Genomic DNA, 20942 nt, shown 5'->3' with positions numbered 1-20942 from the left:
GTCTCCTTTCTTCTGAGTTACATTTGAGACATTGCTCCCTTTTGGCAAAATTTAAGTTGGCAGTGATGAGGACTCTAGTCATATTTTACTTGATATTCTTTTCTTTTCCATTCATTATATCCAAAACTCTTTAATTTCCATTTCCCCTTTGAGTTTTGTCCTTCTGGCATCCCAGTGATAGATAGAGCCTTGGTATGCCTTATGAGCCAGCCTTTTCACTTCCGTGCTTGGTAGCTGCTGCCACTGCCCATTCCTGTGAGGCTGGTGAGACCTGCTCCCTGGGAAGGTCTGTTCCTACTGTTGTATCTGTTTCACATGGAGGGTCATTGTCACCAGATTTTTGAATAGTAGCTATTGACTTCTGAAATCTGTGTCACTAGAGGCCTTTGAAGATTAATAGTCGTCAACCCTGAAATGTTCCAGGATTTGAATAGAATTTCTTTCTGTTACACCCCTTTTTGTAGTAATAGGATAACACCTTAGTATTTAATTTCCCTTTACTGTTCCATATTCCTGTAAGGAACATTCACTCTCCTACTGAAGATGGCTGCTTTCCTTCTCCGAAATATATGGGGCTAGTCCTATTTGCTGGAATTAAATACCTTCTTTACTTTTACTTGTTTTTTTTTTCTCCCCAGATCAAGACACTTGTTTTTCTATGGTATTTTTCTTTGTCTTAGGAAATTCCAGTAGTGATTGATATATATGAACTTACTATCTTCTGAGTCTGCCAAAAGCATTCTCTCCTCAGAACACTATCTATCTGATATCTAATTTGTCGTTATCCCTTTATTTTTAAAAAAGTTTTTATCTATCTATCTATCTATCTATCTATCTATCTATCTATCTATCTAAAAGTCTTATTTAGGGACGCCTTGGTAGCTCAGTTGGTTAAGGTCATGATCTCAAGGCTCGTGAGTTTGAGCCCTGTATTGGGCTCTGTGCTGACCGCTCAGAGCCTGGAGCCTGCGTCAGATTCTGTGTCTATGTCTCTGCCCCTCACCTGCTCGTGCTCTGTCTCTGTCTCAAAAATAAACATTAAAAAATTTTTTTTATTTATTTCGAGAGAGAGAGAGCACAAGCTGAGGAGAGGTGGAGAGAAGGGAAAGAGAGAATCCCTGGTGGGTTCTGTGCTGTCAGCATGGAGCTCGACGTGGGGCTTGAACTGACAAATCTGTGAGATGATGACTGAACCAAAACCAAGAGTCAGACGCTTAACCATCTGAGCTACCCAGGTGCCCCTCTCATTGTTACTTTAATATATTTCTCCTTTAATATGTTTCTACTTTCTTGTGCCTTCCCTTAGAATTCTAATTCTGTGAATTTCTTCTTATAGTCCTTTAGACCATCAGAAGTACCTTTATCTCCTCTTGCCATTATAACCTTGAAATACATCAGTAGTGCTTTGAGTATTTTTTGCTGATTTTGTTGGTAGTCTTTTTTTGAAATATTGCCAAATTTTGGTTCTGTTCCAATATTTTTAAAAACAATTGTTTGTAATGAAAATTTTCAAATATATGCAAAAGTAGAAAAAAATAGATATTTGATGTACCCATCTTCCAGTTTCAGTAGTTCCCAGCATGGTGGCCATTCTGATTTCTAGGGATGGTTCTCCCATTGCTTTCATTATGGAATTTATTGGTAACTTTAACAGGATACTTCCCAAGTGGCTTGTGAATCTTGGCTCCTTGTGGATCTCTTGCTTTTCCTTGGACTTCGTCACTATTTCTGATCTAGTGACAACTAACACATAATCATCTTTTCTACAGTCTTTTTTATCAGAACAGTTTGAGCTCAGTGAATCTGTTATTCTTTAATATTCTATTCTGATTTTAAAGATATCATTTTCTTTCTTTATCTTATTTATCCCCAAAGTCCTTAAACCTTTCTTCCAAAGAAATATTTCTCATCTTCCACCATCTTAAGCAGCATCTTTGCATTTATTTCTATACATTTTTACTATTCCTAAAATAATTTCATGGAGGTTTTTTTTTTCTCTCTCTCTTCAGCCAAAGGATGCGTGCGGCACATTCTCATTGTAATAAGACAGACATACTGTGGTTTCTATTTATCAGTAAGTGATAGAACTCGGAAATCTAGAGCCATGGTCAGAATTTATAGTTTGCATATCTAAGTTCAAGTTGAAGTCGTGTGAATAGGGTTTCTCCCTGCCTAGTTCCTTATCTTAGTCCTGCAGGCAGTTCAAAACAAAATTTGGGGCATCTAATTGCACATTGTCAAGACCTGACCCTAACACTTTAAATCTAGAAGCTCCCTCTTGTGTTCTGTGGTCCATAGGAAACTTAGGAGGTGCTGTGTAAAATCCTGGTCTGCAGACCTGACTGCAAAACACTGTAAGAGTATGAACAAGTTAAAAAAGGCATTTTTCTCCCCTCATGCCTGAAATGGCAATACCAAGCCAAGGTGCCTCTATAGAAGTCACATTTAAGCTGCAGCACCCTGTCTTACAGGACCTGCACCTTCAGTGAGGGCTGTTTCTAATTGCAAAACCATTGTAGTCTGCTGCTAGGGGACAAAACTGCCATAAGCTGTGGTGACTTACCAAGAACTGACTCTCACGTGGCATGATCCCAGTAACAACCTAAAATTTTACTCATTTGTTTTCCTCAGCTGTTTCTCAGAGTTCTGAGCCAGTGTATGAGATCTTAGAGACTCTTCTTATTTAGACTTACCCAGTAAATTGTAGACAGTTCTACCCATCTTACCCAGATACGTAGCCATGAAAGAACAGAAGAGAATGTGTACCACATCCCAAAATAAAGGAGGGAGTTAATAAGCATGCCCAGCATTCTCTCCCAAACTTACCTCGCTAAACTTAGTCAACCTCCAGAGGGCCACTGGGGAGCGGGGACGGACTGGCTAAATGCAAGAGGCCACAGTATCAGCGGGGGTGTGAGTATCTGTCCTCATGGAAATCAGAGGAGAAGTATTCAAGTGCCTACCACCACCAGCAGTATTCTGTTTCCTTGGAACACCTTGTTTTCTAGGAGCCCAAGACAGTCTTTCACCTGGTTTTCCTTCTAATTTCATGAATACCTCCTCTTTATCTCTTCTGCAACAAAACTGCTTTTTTACTCAATCTCCAAATGTTAGACATTTATTATAGACCCTTTTATACTTAAATCCCATCAGCAGATCTGACTGGCATTTTCTTCAAAATAGACACCTAGTATAACTGCTTCTCCCCATGTCTCTTATTGAAACCTTAGTCTAAACTATCACTATCTTTTACCTGGAGTATCCTCCTAATTGTTCTCTCCACTATGCTTTTGTCTCCATAATTTAGTCTCTACATTATAAACTCTATCTTTGTAAAACATAAATGAGACTATGTCAAGTATCTGTATAAAATCATACAGTGCCTTCTTTTTGCCATTAGAATAAAATTTATACTCCTTACCATATTCTCCAAAATCCGATGGGATATGGCCCCTGCTTCCTTCTCTGTCCTCAACCCCTACCATTTTCCTTGCTCTCTATGTTCTTAGCCACACCAACCTTATTTTGTGCTTCTCTTCCAGCCTTTAAATATGCTGTATACTCTGTCTGAAACTGTTCTTCCACATTTTTTCATGGTTGCTTCCTTATCATCCTTGAACCTCTTTCCTACTCTAGTTAAAATAAATCTTCCCACATATACCCTCCCCCTCCCATACGTGTTCCTCTCCATTCTGTTTTATCTTCCTTATTTTATTCATTATTTTCTGGTATATATTTGTTTATGGATTTATTCTCTATCTTTCTGGACTAGACTGGGAGATCAGTGAAAGCAGGGACTCTTGTTTTGTTTACTGTCAGGTCCCAGCATCAGAATTGTGCCAGGCATGTAGTAGTTGCACGATAAAAATTTCTTGAATAAATGCCATAAGGCGGAATATATGCAGTACTTTAATAGAAATTAAATTGAATTGAATTTTAATAATAAATGTGCAGCAGAATGAATATTTATTCTCTGTGACTGACCCAAGGAAGGCTTTACGTAGAAAAGTGCCACCTGGCGTAACATGGAAGAGGATGAGTAAAACCTGGACAGATTGTGTTGGAAGATGATGATAACATTCCAGGGAGAGGAAAGAGCAAGAGAAAAAACACAGAAAGTATACATTGAAGGAAGAGTAAAACTACATTTAACTCAAGAAAAATATTTTTCTTTACTTGGTTTATTTCTTTTGTTTTGGTCTGTTTAGGAATTAAACTTATTATCACTCGAGGTCTTTGGTGTTTAGAGAGCAGTAAGGAGTTAAATTAGAGAAGGAAACTTGGCTTTGGCTGTTCCTTGTTTAAAAGTTAAGAAATGGGAAAATGGAAAATGGGAAATTGGGAAATGGGAAAATTTTAGAGTGTATCAGTTTTAGTTCAGTACATTTTTATCACTTTATCCCTAGTTTCTGTGTAACCAACTCAGATCTTTTCTGGCGATAGGAAATTACTTACAAGGAAGCAAAATAAACATTTACGGTTTTGGAAAAAGACCATAGGCATTCTCAATTTCCATCTTCTTACTTTTCGAAGAGGAAATTCTGGAGATCAATCAATCAATCAATCTAGTTGTTTAGAGGTTTTGAAAGAACAGATGTTTTTCTGGTGTGTCAGAGTCACTTATAAGCATTAAACTGCTTCCCTGGGAAATTTTAGAGATTTATTTGTTTGGTTCTTTTTTATAGCCACGGTCCAGAACGACATCAGTTTTTTTTAAAGGGCCAGGAAAAGTGGTGATGGTTGCCATTTGCATGTAAGTACTGAAAAATAAGCCATTTGAAATAGAAACATGTTATTTTTAATGTGTATACCCATGAATATAAACATTTATTACTTAATATCTAGGTAGTTAGAAGTTTATATCATTTTAATACTTTTGTTTTTTAAGTTTATTTATTTTGAGAGAGACAGAGAGAGAGCTGGAGAGGGGCCGAGAGAGAGGGAGACAGAATCCCAAGCAGGCTCCGTGCTATCAGCTCAGAGCCCGATGTGGGGCTCGAATTCACAAACCGTGAGATCATGACCTGAGCCAAAACCAAGAGTCCGATGCTTAACCGACTGAGCCACCCAAGCATCCCAAAAGTTTATATTGTTCTAGAAGGAAGTTGAATGAGTCTTTGTTAATTATTGTCAGTAAAGTGATGAAGGAAGAGTCCACATAGATACCTGTGCTTGTACTGTGTCTATTTTTGATGTGATTAAGATCTAAGAACAGTTGCTCTCTGAAAATCCTCTTATTTTGGGGGCTCCTGGGTGGCTCAGTCGGTTAATCCTCCAACTTTAGCTCGGGTCATGATCTCACGGTTTATGAGTTTGAGTTCTGCATCGGGCTGTCTAATGTCAGAGCAGAGCCCACTTTGGATCCTTTGTCTCCCTCTCTCTCTGCCCCTTTTCTGCTTCTGCATGTTTTCTCTGTCTCTCAAAAATAAATAAAAACATTGAAAATTCTCTTATTTTCATTGGGGTTGATAGAATTTTTTTTTTTTTTAAGGTGAATTATGTGCACCTGGGGTGGCTCAGTTAGTTGAACATGGGACTTTTGATTTCAGCTCAGGTCATGATCTCGGGGTTGTGAGATCAACCCTGAGTCAGCTCTGTACTGAGCTTGGAGCCTGCTTGAGATTCTCTTTCTCCTGCGCCTCTCCCCTTCTCGTGCTCGCTCGCTCGCTCTCTGTGTCTCTGGAAGAAAAAATGGTGAATTGGCCAAGATCATTTTTTGAATAACTAAACCAGCATGGGTTGTAACTACAGAAGAATATCTGCACTCTTGTTTTTTCACTTACCTCAGAAGAACATAATTGATATTTGTGCCTCTTCTTTTTCTTTCTAATTGATTCCTATTGTTATTTTTTTTTCTTTTGCTGATTAATCTTAGGATGTTTAAAAAGTTTAATTCCATACTTCATTTGTTATTTTATTTCTAATATATATACATATATATACACACATATATACACACACACACACACATATATATATATATATATATATATATATATATATATATATGTGATCTCAGGAATTGTGGTAGGGTCTTGAAATTCAAAGATACAATACATAATTCTCATCTTTAAGGATTGGAGAGGAGCTGGACTGGAGGAAGTCATTTACAATCATATAGAGAAGAGATGGTGATGCACTAAGTGCAGTAGCATTAATTCTTTTCATTAGTAAAGCAGGGTTAGCAATGAAGTCTTTCTTCCTCAGAAGAATGTATGTAATGTATATAAACTGCTTAGCATAATACCTGGTACCTAATAGGTATTTAATAATTATTGTTAATATATATTGGCCTGAAGGTCACAGAGGAGAGCTGGATTAGGGATTTAGAGAGTTAGTAATATAGAAATAATAATTAATGCCATAGGAGTAGTTAAGATCACTTGGAGAATGTGGAAGAAAAACCTCTTAGGAGGAAACCTTGAAGAATGCTAACATCTGTGAAATGGGTGGAGGAAAAGAGCCTGCAGAGGAGTCTGAGGAAGAGAAAGGAAAGCAAACCAGGAACTAGGAAGAAACCAGCATACCATGGAAGCCAAGGGAAGACAGCATTTTAAGAAAGTAGTGCCATACGCTTCTGTGAGATTAAGGAAAATACTAAAATGTTTTCAGAGATTTAATAATAAGAAACAGTTGTGGTGTTGATAAGAATAATCTAATGAGGTATCCGAGACATAAGCCATCTTTAAATGGCTTGAAGATTTAATGCAAAGTATAGAAAACTGAGACAGCAGTAGCACATATAACTCTTTTAAGAAATTATCTGAAGTGGAAGAGGGGAAAGGGTAGCTGGAAGGGGACCTATAGTTTGTTATTTATAGAATGAAGATGTTAATATTTATATAATAATAGCGTTATAATGAAACATAGTGACTAGTATAGTGCCCGAGATAAGCCGTCCCAGTCATTATTGTTGGAATCTGACCAGCCAGCTTCCTCAGAGCTAACCATGATTATTTTTAGCATCTGTTATCTTCTGGTATGACCTTGAGACTGCTTGGTTTAGATTCGTCTTCGTCTCTGTTATCTGCCTGCTTGATAAAACAGACTTTCATCAAAGTCTTGGTTTTGACACTGGTCTGCCAGACAATATCAAGTGCATATCTTCTTTAACCCGCCGAAGACACTTAATTTCCTTTGTAACTTTATTTTGTCAAAATATAAAACACTCTCATCAGTTCTCAAAATACACTTAAGTAATTTGTTTTACACGTATCCTGTTTCTTCATTTGAGTAATACCGTAACCTGTGTTTTTCAAATTTGCACTCTTGTTACCTAAAATATAAGAAGTTCTTTGAAGACTAGAGATTCTTTTTAATTTACTTTGAACAGAATCTAGTATAGAGGTATGTATAGTCAATTACATAAATTTTTGGTGGAAATTTGTATCAAAACCTATGCTAAATTGTTTTGTCTTTCTCTTCTAGCAATGGATTAAATTGCTTCTTTAAATTTCTTGCCTGGATTTATACGGGTTCCGCAAGTATGTTCTCTGAAGCTATACATTCTTTATCTGATACTTGTAATCAGGTGAGGGGTAAAAGCTTTTTCCTTACTAGTTTTAAAGTAATTTTTAAGCCTTTTGTCTAAAAGCTGACTTATTTAAAGATAGAATGATTCCTATAGTTGGCATGAGGAATAAAATGAAAATTTTTTTACTTTGGAACGATGAAATACATAGAAAAATGGTCACGGTATTTTAAAGCAGGTTGTTCTGCTTTAAGAACTTACAACAATGGAATATGACGTATAAGATTATCGGTCACTAAGTGTTTGAGCAGAGGCTTTTGTACAAGAGCTTCTTACCATTAGGTAGAAATTTGGTCTCTGAATATGAGTTCTTATGATGATAAGAGCCAATTTACGTTTTTTGAATAAAGATATAAAAGATTCACATGTGATTGATGAATTAAAACCATTTTACATTAGACTGGTATTTTAAATTCCTTTCTTTGAATTTGTAAATGAAGAAAGATTTTTATAAAATTAGAATACCTTTTTAAATCCCCTTCGACTTTCAGGATTTTGACTACTACAAACCTAAGTCTTTTTTAAGAACATCGTAAACATTTCTACTTATGTTGCTTTTCACATTTTAAAGAATGTGGTGTATTAAGAGAATACCTTGTTAGCATTTATTCGTTTATACTCCTGTTTTGTAGGAACAGATTTGGGAGAATTTATGGTAAGAGACACAGGTATAATAACAATATTTTAGACAAAGTTAAAAGTAATAATAAAATGGTAGAGAGCAGGGAGAGCGATCTGAGTTAAAAATTGAACCTGAGAACTCATCACTGTCAAGTGAATTAACACCCTTTGTAAAAGCAAGGAAAGAAGACATTTACTATTAGTACTAGCAGTCTTTCCCTTGAATTAAATTTCAGTCTCATGAGACACTTAATAGCTACTATCTTTAAAATATTTTTCCACTCAGTTGTGGTATGGAGTTGGGGGAGAGAATGGGGAGAGATACATAACACAGTATCTAATGTTGAACGCCTATCTGAACATAAAAATAATGAAATATAAAAATATTGGTACATAGGGCAAGAGGGTATGTACAGAGTATTAGTTTCAGTATTAGTTGTTATTTAAAAAATTGAAGATCATTTTTTTTTTATCTAGGATTCAAAAAATATTTTTTTTTATTTTTAAATTGTTATTTATTTTTTTGAGAGAGAGACAGTACAAACAGGGGAGGGGCAGAGAGAGAGGGAGACACAATCTGAAGCAGGCTCCAGGCTCCAAGCTGTCAGCACAGAGCCCGACGCGGGGCTCAAACCCATGAACTGTGTGAGATGATGACCTGAGCCAAACTCGGATGCTTAACCAGCTGAGCCACCCGGCTGCCCCTGAAGTGTCCCTAGTCTGCAGTATATTCAGGGGTTTAAAAGACTGGTAGATTATCTGTGGATAGACCTGGAATAATAGCTAGTATAATTTGAGTAAAAAATTCCAGTTGTAAAACATTTCATAAGGAACTTCAGGTTCCAGTCATGAGGGACTAATGGGGACTGTACTTAGTCTTTTGCTGTAAACAACTAAAACTCTGGACCAAATTTATGAAACAGTGTTTTCAAACTTTGGACAAAGGACTGCAATAGGATGATCCCTGAGAGAAGGGAAGCAAATGAGTTGAGCTGTATGATCTCTCTCATTTTTTTGCTTGAAGACACATTTGGAATAGTGGGAGGAAGGTGGGAGATAATAGTCTCATTGGGTTGAGAAGGCAGAAACTAGAGTTCACTGAGGCTGAGGTAGCTAGAAATTACAAGGCAGAGTTCCACAGAGGAGGGAACTGCAGATAAAAAGTAGCAGAAGTCTATATACGGGCTTGCTTGCTTTTCTTTCTTTCTTTCTTTCTTTCTTTCTTTCTTTCTTTCTTTCTTTCTTTCTTTCTTTCTTTCTTTCCTTTCTTTCTTTCTTTCCTTTCTTTCTTTCTTTCCTTTCTTTCTTTCTTTCTTTTCTTTCTTCTTTCTTTCTTTCTTTCTTTCTTTCTTTCTTTCTTTCTTTCTTTCTTTCTTTCTTTCTTTCTTTCCTTCCTTCCTTCCTTCCTTCCTTCCTTCCTTCCTTCCTTCCTTCCTTCCTTCTTTCTTTCTTTCTTTCTTTCGTTGTGTCTTTGCTGAATTTTAAGCAAAGGGTGTAGGGTAAATCTTTACATGAGTCTGGGCAAAGAAACACCAGGGAACATTAGGCTAATTCCTAGAGTAGAGCTTACACAGCGATCAGATACATTCAAGTTCTGACCATCTGAATACAGTCCTCATTGATTACCCAGGCAAATAGAAGGGTCATATCTTACTAGTAAGGCTAAGTGATCTTTGGTATAAAAGCTATTTTAGAACCTCCCTAAAAAAGTTCTGAAGGCTCAAGCTGATTTGCAGGTAACTTAATGACATGCTACAACAAAGCCCCACACTCTGTAAGAAGACAACAAAATCCAGACACTTAATCTAACATTCATAATGTTCCATCTAATAAAATTATCAGACAACCAAGAATCAGAAATTTGACTCAGACCCAGTCTAACTGCTGCAAACTGTGAAAGACAGCAAGAGAGGAGAGGACCAGAGAAAAATTATAGAAACAAGTACAAAACCAGTAACAAAATGACAAATAAATGCATATCTATCAATAATTACTTTGAATATAAATGGACTAAACACTCCAATCAAAAGACAGAGGGTGACAAGGGGATTAAAAATCAAGACCAGTCTATCTGCTGCCTACAAGAAAATCATTTCAGACTGAAAGACACTTGCAGATTGAAAGTGAGGGGGTGAAGAAAGATGTGTCATGCATATGAATGTCAAAAGAAATCCAGCATAGCAATTCTTCTATTGGACAAAATAGACTTAAACAGTATAACAAGAAGAGCACCTAGATGGCTCAGTCGTTAAGCATCCGATTTCAGCTCAGGACGTGATCTCGCAGTTTGTAGGTTTGAGCCCCGCGTTGGGCTCTGTGCTGACAGCTCAGAGCCTGGAGCCTGCTTTGGATTCTTTCTCTCCCTCTCTCTGCCTTCCCCTGCTAATGTTCTCCCTCTCTCTCAATCTCTCTCTCTCTCTCTCTCTCTCTCTCTCTCTCAAAAATAAATAAACATTAAAAAAAAAATTTTTTTTTTAAAGAGTGTATGTAACAAGAGATAAGGACACTGTATAATAATAAAGGGGACAATCCAACAAGAAGATACAACAATTATAAATATTTATGCATCCATATGAGAGAACTCAAACACCTAAAAAGGTTAATAACAAACTTGAAAGAATTAATTGGTATTAATATATTAATAGTAAGGGGCTTTAACACCCCACTCACATCAATGGACAGATCATCCAAACAGAAAATCAATAAGGAAATAATGGCTTTGAATGACACACTGGGCTGGGTGGATTTAACAGCTATATTCAGAACATTCCATCCTCAAACAGCAGAATACATACTCTTTTCATGTAAACATGGAACATTCTCTAGAATAGATCACATATCAGGCCACAGGACAAGTTTCAACGAAGTCAGAAAGATGAAAGTCATATGTATCTTTTTTGACCACGATGCTATGAAATTAGAAATCAACCACAAGAAAAAACCTGCAAACACGTTCACTTATACATGGAGGTTAAATAACAGGCTACTAGACAATGAATGAGTCAACCAAGAAATCAAAGATGAAATTAAAAATTACATGGAAACAAATGAAAATGAAAACACAACAGGGGCGCCTGGGTGGCTCAGTCGGTTAAATGTCCGACTTCAGCTCAGGTCATGATTTCGTAGTTCATGAGTTTGAGCCCCGTGTTGGGCTCTGTGCTGACAGCTCAGAGTCTGGAACCTGCTTCAGATTCTGTGTCTCCCCATCTCTCTGCCCCTCCTTGCTTGTACTTGTCTGTCTCAAAAATAAATAAACATTTAAGAAAAATAGAAAACAAAATCTTTGGGATGCCGCAAAAGCTGTTGTGAAAGGAGTTTGTAGTAATATAAGCCTACCTTAAAAAGCAAGAAAAACCTCAGATGAACAGCCTAACTTATACCGAAAGAGCTAGAAAAAAAACAAAACAAAACCCCAAATCAACAGAGAAGGAAGGAAGTATTAAAGATTAGAGTAGAAATAAATGATATAGAAACTGAAAAAAACAGATCAATGAAACCAGGATTTAATTACTTGAAAAAATCAAAATTGATAAACCTCTAGTTTAGACTTATCAAGAAAAAAGGAGGACTCAATACAAATGAGAGAGGATAAACAACACCACAGAAATACAAAAAATTATAAGAATATTTTCAAAAACTATATGCCAACAAAATGGACAACCTAGAAGACATGTATAAATTAACCTACTAAAACAAGCAGGAATAAATAGAAAATTTGAACAGACTTATTCCTAGCAAGGAAATTGAGTCAGTAAAACAAAGAAACAAACTTCCAGCAAACAAAAGTGCAGGACCAGATGGCTTCACAGGTGAATTCTACCAAACATTTATTCTTCTTAAATATTTCTCCAAAAAATGGAAAAGGAGGGAAAAGTTCCAAATCCAATTGATGAGGCCAGCATTACCCTGATACCAAAACCAGGTAAGGACACCACCAAAAAAGAGAACTCTGGGCCAAATCTCTGATGAACATAGATGCAAAAATCGTTGACAGAATACTAGCATACTGAGTCCAACAATACATTAAAAAAATCATTCACCACAATTAAGTAGGGTTTATTCCTGAGTTGCCAGGGTGGTTCAATATTCCGAAATCAATCAATGTGGTCTATCAATAAGAGAAAGGATAAAAACATATGATCATTTTAATAGATGCAGAAAAAGCATTTGACAAAGTACAACATCCATTCATAATAAAAATCCTCAACAAAGTAGGTTTAGAGGAAACATACTTCAACATAATAAAGGTGTTATATGAAAAACCCACAGTGGACATCACACTCAATGGGGAAAAACTGAAAACTGACCCTAAGGTCAGGAACAAGATAAGCATGTCCACTCTTACTACTTTTATTCAACATAGTATTGGAAGTTGTATCCAGAGCAGTCAGACAACAATAAGGAAGAAGTAAAAGTTCCACTCTTTGCAGATGACATGATACTATAAAGAACCCTGAAGATTACACCAAAAAAACTAGTAAAGCTGATAAGTGAATTCAGTAAAGTCTCAGGACACAAAATCAGTGTACAGGAATCTGTTACACTGTTATATACTAATAAGCAACAGAAAGAGAAATTAATAATCCCATTTACAGTTGTACTAAAAATAATAAAGTACCTAGGAATAAACAACCAAAGACGTAAAAGACCTGTATTCTGAAAACTATAAAATGTTGATGAAGGAAATTGAAAATAGCACAGAGAAATGGAAAGACATTCCATGCTCATGGATTGGAAGAACAAATATTGTTAAAATGTCTATATTACCCAAAGCAATCTACAGATTTAACACAATCCCTATCAAAGTACCAACAATATTTTTCACAGAATTAGAACAAACCTAAAATTTTTATGGACCCACAAAAGACCCCTGCAAAAATAGCCAAAGCAGTCTTAAAAAAGAAAAGCAAAGCTGGAAGTATCGCAATTCTGGACTTCAAGTTGTGTTACAAACCTGTAGTAATCAAAACAGTATGGAACTGGCAGAAAACTAGATGCATTGATCAATGGAATAGAATAGAAAACCTGGCAATAAACCCACAATTATATATAGTCAGTCAGTCTTTGACAAAGTAGGAAAGAATGTCCAAAGAGAAAAAGATAGTCTCTTCAATAAATGGTGCTGGGAAAACTGGACAGCTACATGTAAAAGAATGAAACTGGAGTACTTTTTTACACTGTATGGAAAAATAAACTCAAAATGCATTAAAGACCTAAATGTGAGACCTGAAATCATAAAAATCAAGAAGAGAGTATAGGCAATAATTTCTTTGACATCAACCGTACCAACATTTTTCTAGGTACGTCTCCTAAGGCAAGGGAAATAAAAGCAAAAATTAAGTACTGGGACTATATCAAAATAAATAGCTTCTGCACAGTGAAGGAAACAGTCAACTAAAAGGCAACCAGCTAAATGGGAGAAGATATTTGCAAATGACATATTTGATAAAGGATTAGTATCCAAAATATATAAAGAACTGATACAACTCAATGTATCTCTTTTGAAAGCTTTTTAGACATAATAATATTTTTTTTTAATTTTTTTTTTTTTAACGTTTATTTATTTTTGAGACAGAGAGAGACAGAGCATGAATGGGGGAGGGTCAGAGAGAGGGAGACACAGAATTGAAACAGGCTCCTTGCTCTGAGCTGTCAGCACAGGGACCCGATGCGGGGCTCGAACTCACGGATCGTGAGATCGTGACCTGAGCCGAAGTCAGCGCTCAACCGACTGAGCCACCCAGGCGCCCCATAGACATAATAATATTTTTAAAAATTCTAAGGAACTCCTACAACTCAATGGGGAAAAAAAAAAACCTATCCAATCAAAAAATGGGGAAAAATCTGAATAGATATTTTTCCAAAGAAGACATACAAATGGCCAACAAGTACATGAAGGGTACTCAAGTACTCAACGTTACTAATCAAGGAAATGCTGTCAAGATCACAGTGAGCTATCACCTCACACTTCTGGAATTCTTATCTCAAGGAAACAAAATACTATGGAAAAGATATCTGCACCCTGGTGTTCAGTGCAGCATTATTTACGATAACCAAGACATGGAAACAACCTGGGTCCACACCGTCACTAGATGAAAAGATAAAGAAGATGTGTGGGTGTGTGTGAATGTGTTGTGCATGCACCCACACATGCATGCACACAAATATTCAGCCATAAAAAAAGAAAAAAGAAAAATCCTGCCATTTATGGCAACATGGATGGACCTTGAGGTCATTATGCTAAGGGAAATAAAGTTGGAGGTAGATACTGTGTAATCTCACTTATACATGGAGTAAAACAAAAATATCCCAAACTCCTAGATACCAAAAAATTGGTGGTTGCCAAGATGGAGTAAGGGGAGTGGCGGGGCGGGGGGGGGGCGGCAGTGGGCAAAAATGGATGAAGGTGGTCAAAAGATAAAAATTCCAGTTATTAAAGAGTAAATTTTTATAGTATTTTTATAACTATAATATTTTTTTCTTTACCCCTTGGGAGACTAAAACACCTTAACTTTTAAATTAGATCTGTACCTCTGGTGGTATCTAGGTTTACAATTTCTCTGACAGTTCATTTTTTAAAACTTTTCTCCTAAATAATATATAATGCATCATTAATATTAATTTGTATGAATTTATTGAGCATCTAGTTTACAATGTAGTGTTTAGAAGAAGACAGTCCTTGCTCTGTCTTTTGTAAGGAGGTCATACACTTCAGACAACTAGAAAGATATTCCAAGATGACATTTAAGCACTTGAATGATAGTATGATGCTGAAGGAAAACCAAAAAGGGAAGGATGATCATGGAAGGGGAAGCATTGCTTCTTAGCCACTAGCTGTTAATACTTCATTATGTTGCAAACCAAACAGATGTAGGTCATATTTACAAAACTGATATATTTGTGTATATTTATTTGTGTGTTATACACGCATACAATTGTGCAGAAAAAGGTCTGAAAGGACACATATCAAACCTAACTCATGCTTCCCTGCTTCTGGGAGTGGGGATGGACAGGATTAGGGATGATCTATGATATCTTATTTTTGTAGAAAAAACTAATAAATAATGGTAAGTAATAATCTATATTCAATTTATAAAAAACTTGATATTCCACATTTCATTGCATGGCCAACCTGAATAGTAAGGATTTTAAAAATAATTGAATACCCAATGGCTGTTTTGTAAACATTATAAATCATGTGTGTGTATACACACACACACACACACACACACACAACATGAATTCATATTTTAATTTTAATGTATAGGTTTTAAAGAAGTATATGTTCTATCTTAATTTACTCTCATTTTCTTGGTTTGGTTCACTGAAAAGTCATCTTCTATGTGTTAGGTAGTTTTAACCCTCTTTTTCTTTGGAATCCAGTAGAAAAAAAATTGGTAATATTCTGTGTATTTAGGGTAGGATTTCCAGTATTAAAACTTAAAAGTTCAGTATATATTTGTTTTAGCCATTTTCAAGGTGGTGTAATCTCTATATATTTTACTAGAGAGAATGTTTGTATTAGGTATCTTGTAACTGACAGGGAAACCTCATCCATGAAGAATTTGGCTATCTTGAAGCTTTATCTATCTGATATTGGATACTGTGCTGAAAAAAAAATAAAAGGAAAAACCCCAGATTATGCAGATAATACCACATAGGGTATTCACTCAGAGGCTTTGTATTGTTATTAAGTAAATAATTTTAATGAGGTAATCTTTTTTAGATTTCTAAATTCACATCAAATTAGAATAGAAAGGACTTACTGAGGGCAAACATACTAATATCAGGAGTTTCCAGTGGATAATTCTTTTTAACAAAAGATGTAAGAAAAAAAAACAAATAAATAGAAATGAAAGCAAGAAAAGATAAGGTCAGGGGAGAAAGGAAGGAAAAGAGAAAGGTGATAACCAGGATTAAAGACATGTCATATTTTTGCCATATGTGTTTTACATTTTTGTTTTTTTAAAGAAATTAAATCTTAGTTGTAACTAGTCCTCCATCTTTATTCCCTTCTTCCACACCCCAGAAATCACTGCTCTGTGTATATTGATACGTAACTCCTGGTACATGGTTTTGAAGTTTTAAAAGAAATGTATGTGTCAATATGCAATGCGTACTGTTTAAAATGTTTATATTTGTACGGCTATACAAGTTACTTTTCCTGTGAAAAATCAGATGTGACAGACTACCCTAATCCTTCTTCTATCTCCGAGGTGTCAACAGTTAAATGTGTGTTCTTCTAGACCTTTTCCCATGCTTTACATTATATATAGTCTAGAAAAATTACACAGTTTTTTTTGTACTTAATACGCTATTCCTAAACTTGTTTTTTTTCTTCCACTTTAATGGTATGTCTAATGGTATGTCAGTACAGAAAGCTGTCTCTCCACTCCATTTTTTAAACTGTTGTAGAAGTAATTTACAGTTTGGCAATACCATCATTTATTTTGCCATTCCTTATTGATGGATTTTTAGGTTGGCTTTCACATTTTTCGTCCTTATAAGCAATGGTGTTTTGAACCCCATTGGGGTCATCTTTATTTCTGTAAGGTAAGTACTGGGAACCAGAACTGATAGGCTGTTGTGTATGTCCATGTTAAGTGTTTCTTTGCCACTGTCATATTGTACACTCCAGATTGGTTTTTCCACACTATTCTCTCCATCTTGCTAACAATTATTTACCCTTTTTACTTCTCCGTAGGGTTTGCTAGCAGTGGGCATCAGTAAGTCTGTTCAAACACCAGATCCTACTCATCCGTAAGGACATTGTCTTTATTTTGGTTTTTTGGGGGGCAGCAAGTCATTGAAATAAAAACAACTGAATGCATGACTCACTGCTGTGTCAAAATAAATTCAAGATCTAATTTGAAAATGAAGTTTAAATTACCTTTATGCTTTGTAACAGCATAGAGATCTTGTTCTCTTTGTATTTGATAATAACAAAGCACATATTTTGATCTTAGAGTTCTATTTTATTTGGTTAAAGGAAACATTCCACATTTAGACTAATAGGCACTCAATCTAAAATTTTGGTGGTAATTTTTTTTAAGTTTATTTATTTTGAGAGAGAGAGCCACATGTATGTTCTTGGGTGTGAGGGGAGGGGTAGAAAGCCCAACATGGGACCCAGTCTCATGAACCGTGAGATCATGACCTGGGCTAAAATCAAGTCAGACAATTAACTGACTGAGCCACCCAGGGACCCCAATAACTTTTATTAAATCTCTATTTAATGTATTTTAATACTTACATTTTGATTTTGAAATTGTATTTCTGCTAACATTTCAAAATTTATTTGTAAAATGAGTATTCTTTTTAGAATATATTATTTTGAGTCACATCAGTTATTTGATATTCTTTTTACTAACACAACTAACATAATACTTTGAATTCCACATGTATCATTTAACAAGCTTCAGTAATAGAATTTGATCTATCTTAAAGGCAAAAAAAAAAAGCTATTTTATTTCTGTAAAGGAGTCTACATATATGCTTTATATAAGTGCCCTTTTTTACTCAAAAGCAAGATGCTACTGTTTTCTTATAAATAATGACATATTTTGAATATCCTAAAACTGTCAATAAAGCTATTACAAAGAACAACTAGCTTTCTAATCTGCTAATTACACATTATTACAATATTTTACTATGTCAAAAAATTATTTTCCTGACCAGTTTTATGTACCAAAAATTTTAAAACAGGATAAAATTTTAAAATTTTGGGTTGTGAAGATTTCTTCTTAAGGTATTTTTCAACAATCTACTGCCCAATAGAGTATTGAGTATTCTAAGTAGTAGAAATATTTTGTATCTGTCCGGTATGATAGTCCCTAGCTGTAGCTACATGTGGCTGTTGAGCATTTGAAATGTGGCTAGTGCAACTGAAGAACTACATTTAAATTTTTATTTAGTTTTAATTAATTTAAATTTAAATAGCTTTATGTGGCTGATGACTAATATTGGACAGTGCAGATCTACATAGTTAAAAATTTCAGTAAGAAACTACAAGATTTTTGAAAACACATAAAATGAAAATAATAGCATTTAATTTAGATCTTAATTAACTTAAATAAATATGTGTATCCCTAATTTGGGGGGTAAATTTCAGAGAAAGTAAGTTTTTCTAAATCATGCTGGTAGAACATTGTCACATCTATAAACTGAGAATTCCCTGTGGCAAGATTACTACATATTTACAAAAATAATTAAAAAGCAATTTTAATTGAGACCTATTGTTTAAATTTGCATCTGCCAGAAGGGTGCCATAGAGTTTGACTTTGGAAGTAAATTTCCCAGGAAATATTTTTGTTAATGAGTGGTTCTTTACCTCATATGTTTTTGAACTTTTTAATACTCCGTATTTTATTAACACATACAGTAATACAAAATAATGCACATACAGACCAAAGATTCTTAGAAAACAAATGAAAAAAAAATTTTTAAACATCATGAACACACCCAGAAACTGAAGCTCATAGTCCTGCTAATAGTAGTTAGTTGCTGTGTACTGAACTTCAGAACCAGCAACAAGTGTCCAGCATCAAATTATAGGTAGTATAAATCAGTGATTGGCTGTGCCAGAAGACCATAATATTTAGTTAGAGGCTGCATTACCAGGAAATTTAAATGTTACCCTTTTAATTAAATATCTTAATGCATTTTTAAATAGATTAGTTTAATCAGTATTTGGGATACATAATAGTAAAAGTGCCTCTACTTGATCAAAACAGACTATATGGAAAAGGGATTAGAAAATACCTGAATTTAACCATATTAACTCTGTTTTTATATTTTTTCAAAGACCTTCCAGTTTTTTTCGTTTCATATATTGATTTTCTGACTTAAGTTTGGTACTTACATTTTACTTAAACATAAAGCCATGACATCTCGATATTGTGAGTTTTGGTTTTCTTTTTCACTGACTCATGAAACATGTTTTAAAACAATTTGTATTTCTTGTAAACCGTATTATCTTTTTTATTTTTCAGGTATGGATTTTCGAATATGCGCTATATTGCTTCACTCATTAGTGGAGTTGGTATTTTCATGATGGGTGCCGGATTATCTTGGTATCATGGAATCATGGGATTGCTTAATCCACAGCCAATGGAATCCCTTCTATGGGTAATCTTTTTTTTTTCCCCCCTCAGTTTTCAAGTAATATGAAATAGTGATTAAGTACAGTAGAATGCTTTGTCACATTGTTAAAGGGACTAACACATACCTTTTTGACTATAATACTTGGTTATGTATCTGTAGTTGTGTTTTTTCAAACATGACTAGACATGACCTCTAAGTCCATATGATTCAGTGATGTTGAACCAAGAGTATCTCTGTAGGTACAATCATTAAGCACTGACTCCTTGGTTAAAATCTTGGGTAGTTCCATTCATTTCTCCAGTTACTGTTAAAGAACAAGAACATCTCTATTCATTTTTAGTCCCAAGAATAATCTATCAGTAATTAAAATAGACAGTCCCACACAGTTGTAAGTTGGAATTTTATTTAAAGATCTTTTTCTTTCACGTGTGTAGATAGGAAGCCTATACTGGGTTAATGGTAGGATGGGAGCATGGTCACCTTCTGTATAATCCTACTTAGGACTTCTACCCTTCTCTTCTACTCCCTAGATTGCTCTGGCAGCATCAAAGGTAGGGATAGGGGACAGAAAAGTAAGACTTTACTGACAGCAGCATCATTTTGCAGTGGTTTCCTCTGGTCTTTGTAGATTCTTAAAGCTGCCTTTTTCTCTCATGGAAACTTCTTGGAGATTACCCTGCGTGGCCACTCTGACTCTAGCTCTCTTGATAAACAGATTGGTCACGTGCCAGCCGCTGTCAGCTTCTGCATCTTGTGTAGTTCCAGATTGTTTCTGCTGAGGTTGCCTTGCATTTTCAAGAAGGCTCTTTGGGCAGCTGATCTCTTTTCAAAAGACTCGTACTTAGAATTCCGTGTTTGGACTCTGTGTGTTAAAACAGACATCTTTAATACCCTCTCAGTGAGGGTGTATTTTTTTTTTTCAAACATAATTATTTACTCTGTTGACACAATATCAGTAGACTTGCCAATAAATTTATTTTTATATGTGCATTAGACATAGTTCACTGTAAACTCTAAACAGTAAGGGTGCACGTCCAGCTTTCTGAGCAATCTTAACAGTTAACAGCTTTCTCCAAAGAAATCTTCACTTTTGCTCATAACCTTAGCTTTTCTTCATGGGCTAGTGGGTGTGGAGCTAGGAGTTGCAGAACCAGCCTAGGGCATCCTCTGTCCTGGCCTGAAGAGACGGAACAGCACCTCATTTTGGAATGTGGGAGAACTTATAACCTAATTTGTTCTCAACTGCAGTGAGTTTCATTTAACATCTTATTACACCTATGTACCGACACAATAACAAGCCTATTAAACTAGGCTTTTCCTACCATTTTTATTGACTGATTTCTTAGCATATGATTGAAATGAGCAGGTATATTTTCTCCATTCTGAAAAGTTTGGCCACTTTATAGATAACCTCGTTTGTCTGATTTATACAGTATTACTTCATAGAGGCTAAGTGGTCAGTGAAAATTAGTTAAATTTTTGATTGTGTATAAGTTTTAAAGTTTCTAGAAGCTCTTCTTTCTGTCTTATTGTAACTAAATGAGGTTCCTTCATACTATGACTCTTGGTTAATATATAATGGTTAACATACCATAGACCAGTTTATGTTTATTAGATTTTGGAATCACTGGCTGATACATACTGTTTCCCTTTTTTGGGTGACAAGTGTATCTTAAATCCTTTC

At 35.3% G+C, this 20942-nt stretch overlaps 1 protein-coding gene across 2 annotated transcripts in view; it reads left to right on the top strand.

The window, feature by feature from the left end:
• The window catches only part of SLC30A9 (solute carrier family 30 member 9), an 86255-nt gene that overhangs the window by 46514 nt on the left and 18799 nt on the right, over positions 1-20942 (top strand). Inside the window, exons 8-12 of one of the 2 annotated variants that reach the window (XM_058722734.1) lie at positions 4686-4753; positions 7429-7531; positions 16634-16708; positions 16860-16915; positions 19147-19282. In XM_058722734.1, coding sequence (XP_058578717.1) covers positions 4686-4753; positions 7429-7531; positions 16634-16708; positions 16860-16915; positions 19147-19282 — 438 coding nt within the window. The remainder of the gene's footprint in view (positions 1-4685; positions 4754-7428; positions 7532-16633; positions 16709-16859; positions 16916-19146; positions 19283-20942) is intronic. The other variant, XM_058722735.1, reaches the window with a different exon arrangement.

Source organism: Neofelis nebulosa, chromosome 3 (genome assembly GCF_028018385.1).
Source record: "Neofelis nebulosa isolate mNeoNeb1 chromosome 3, mNeoNeb1.pri, whole genome shotgun sequence".
NCBI lineage: Eukaryota > Metazoa > Chordata > Mammalia > Carnivora > Felidae > Neofelis > Neofelis nebulosa.
This window is presented reverse-complemented; position numbering and strand designations above follow the sequence as displayed.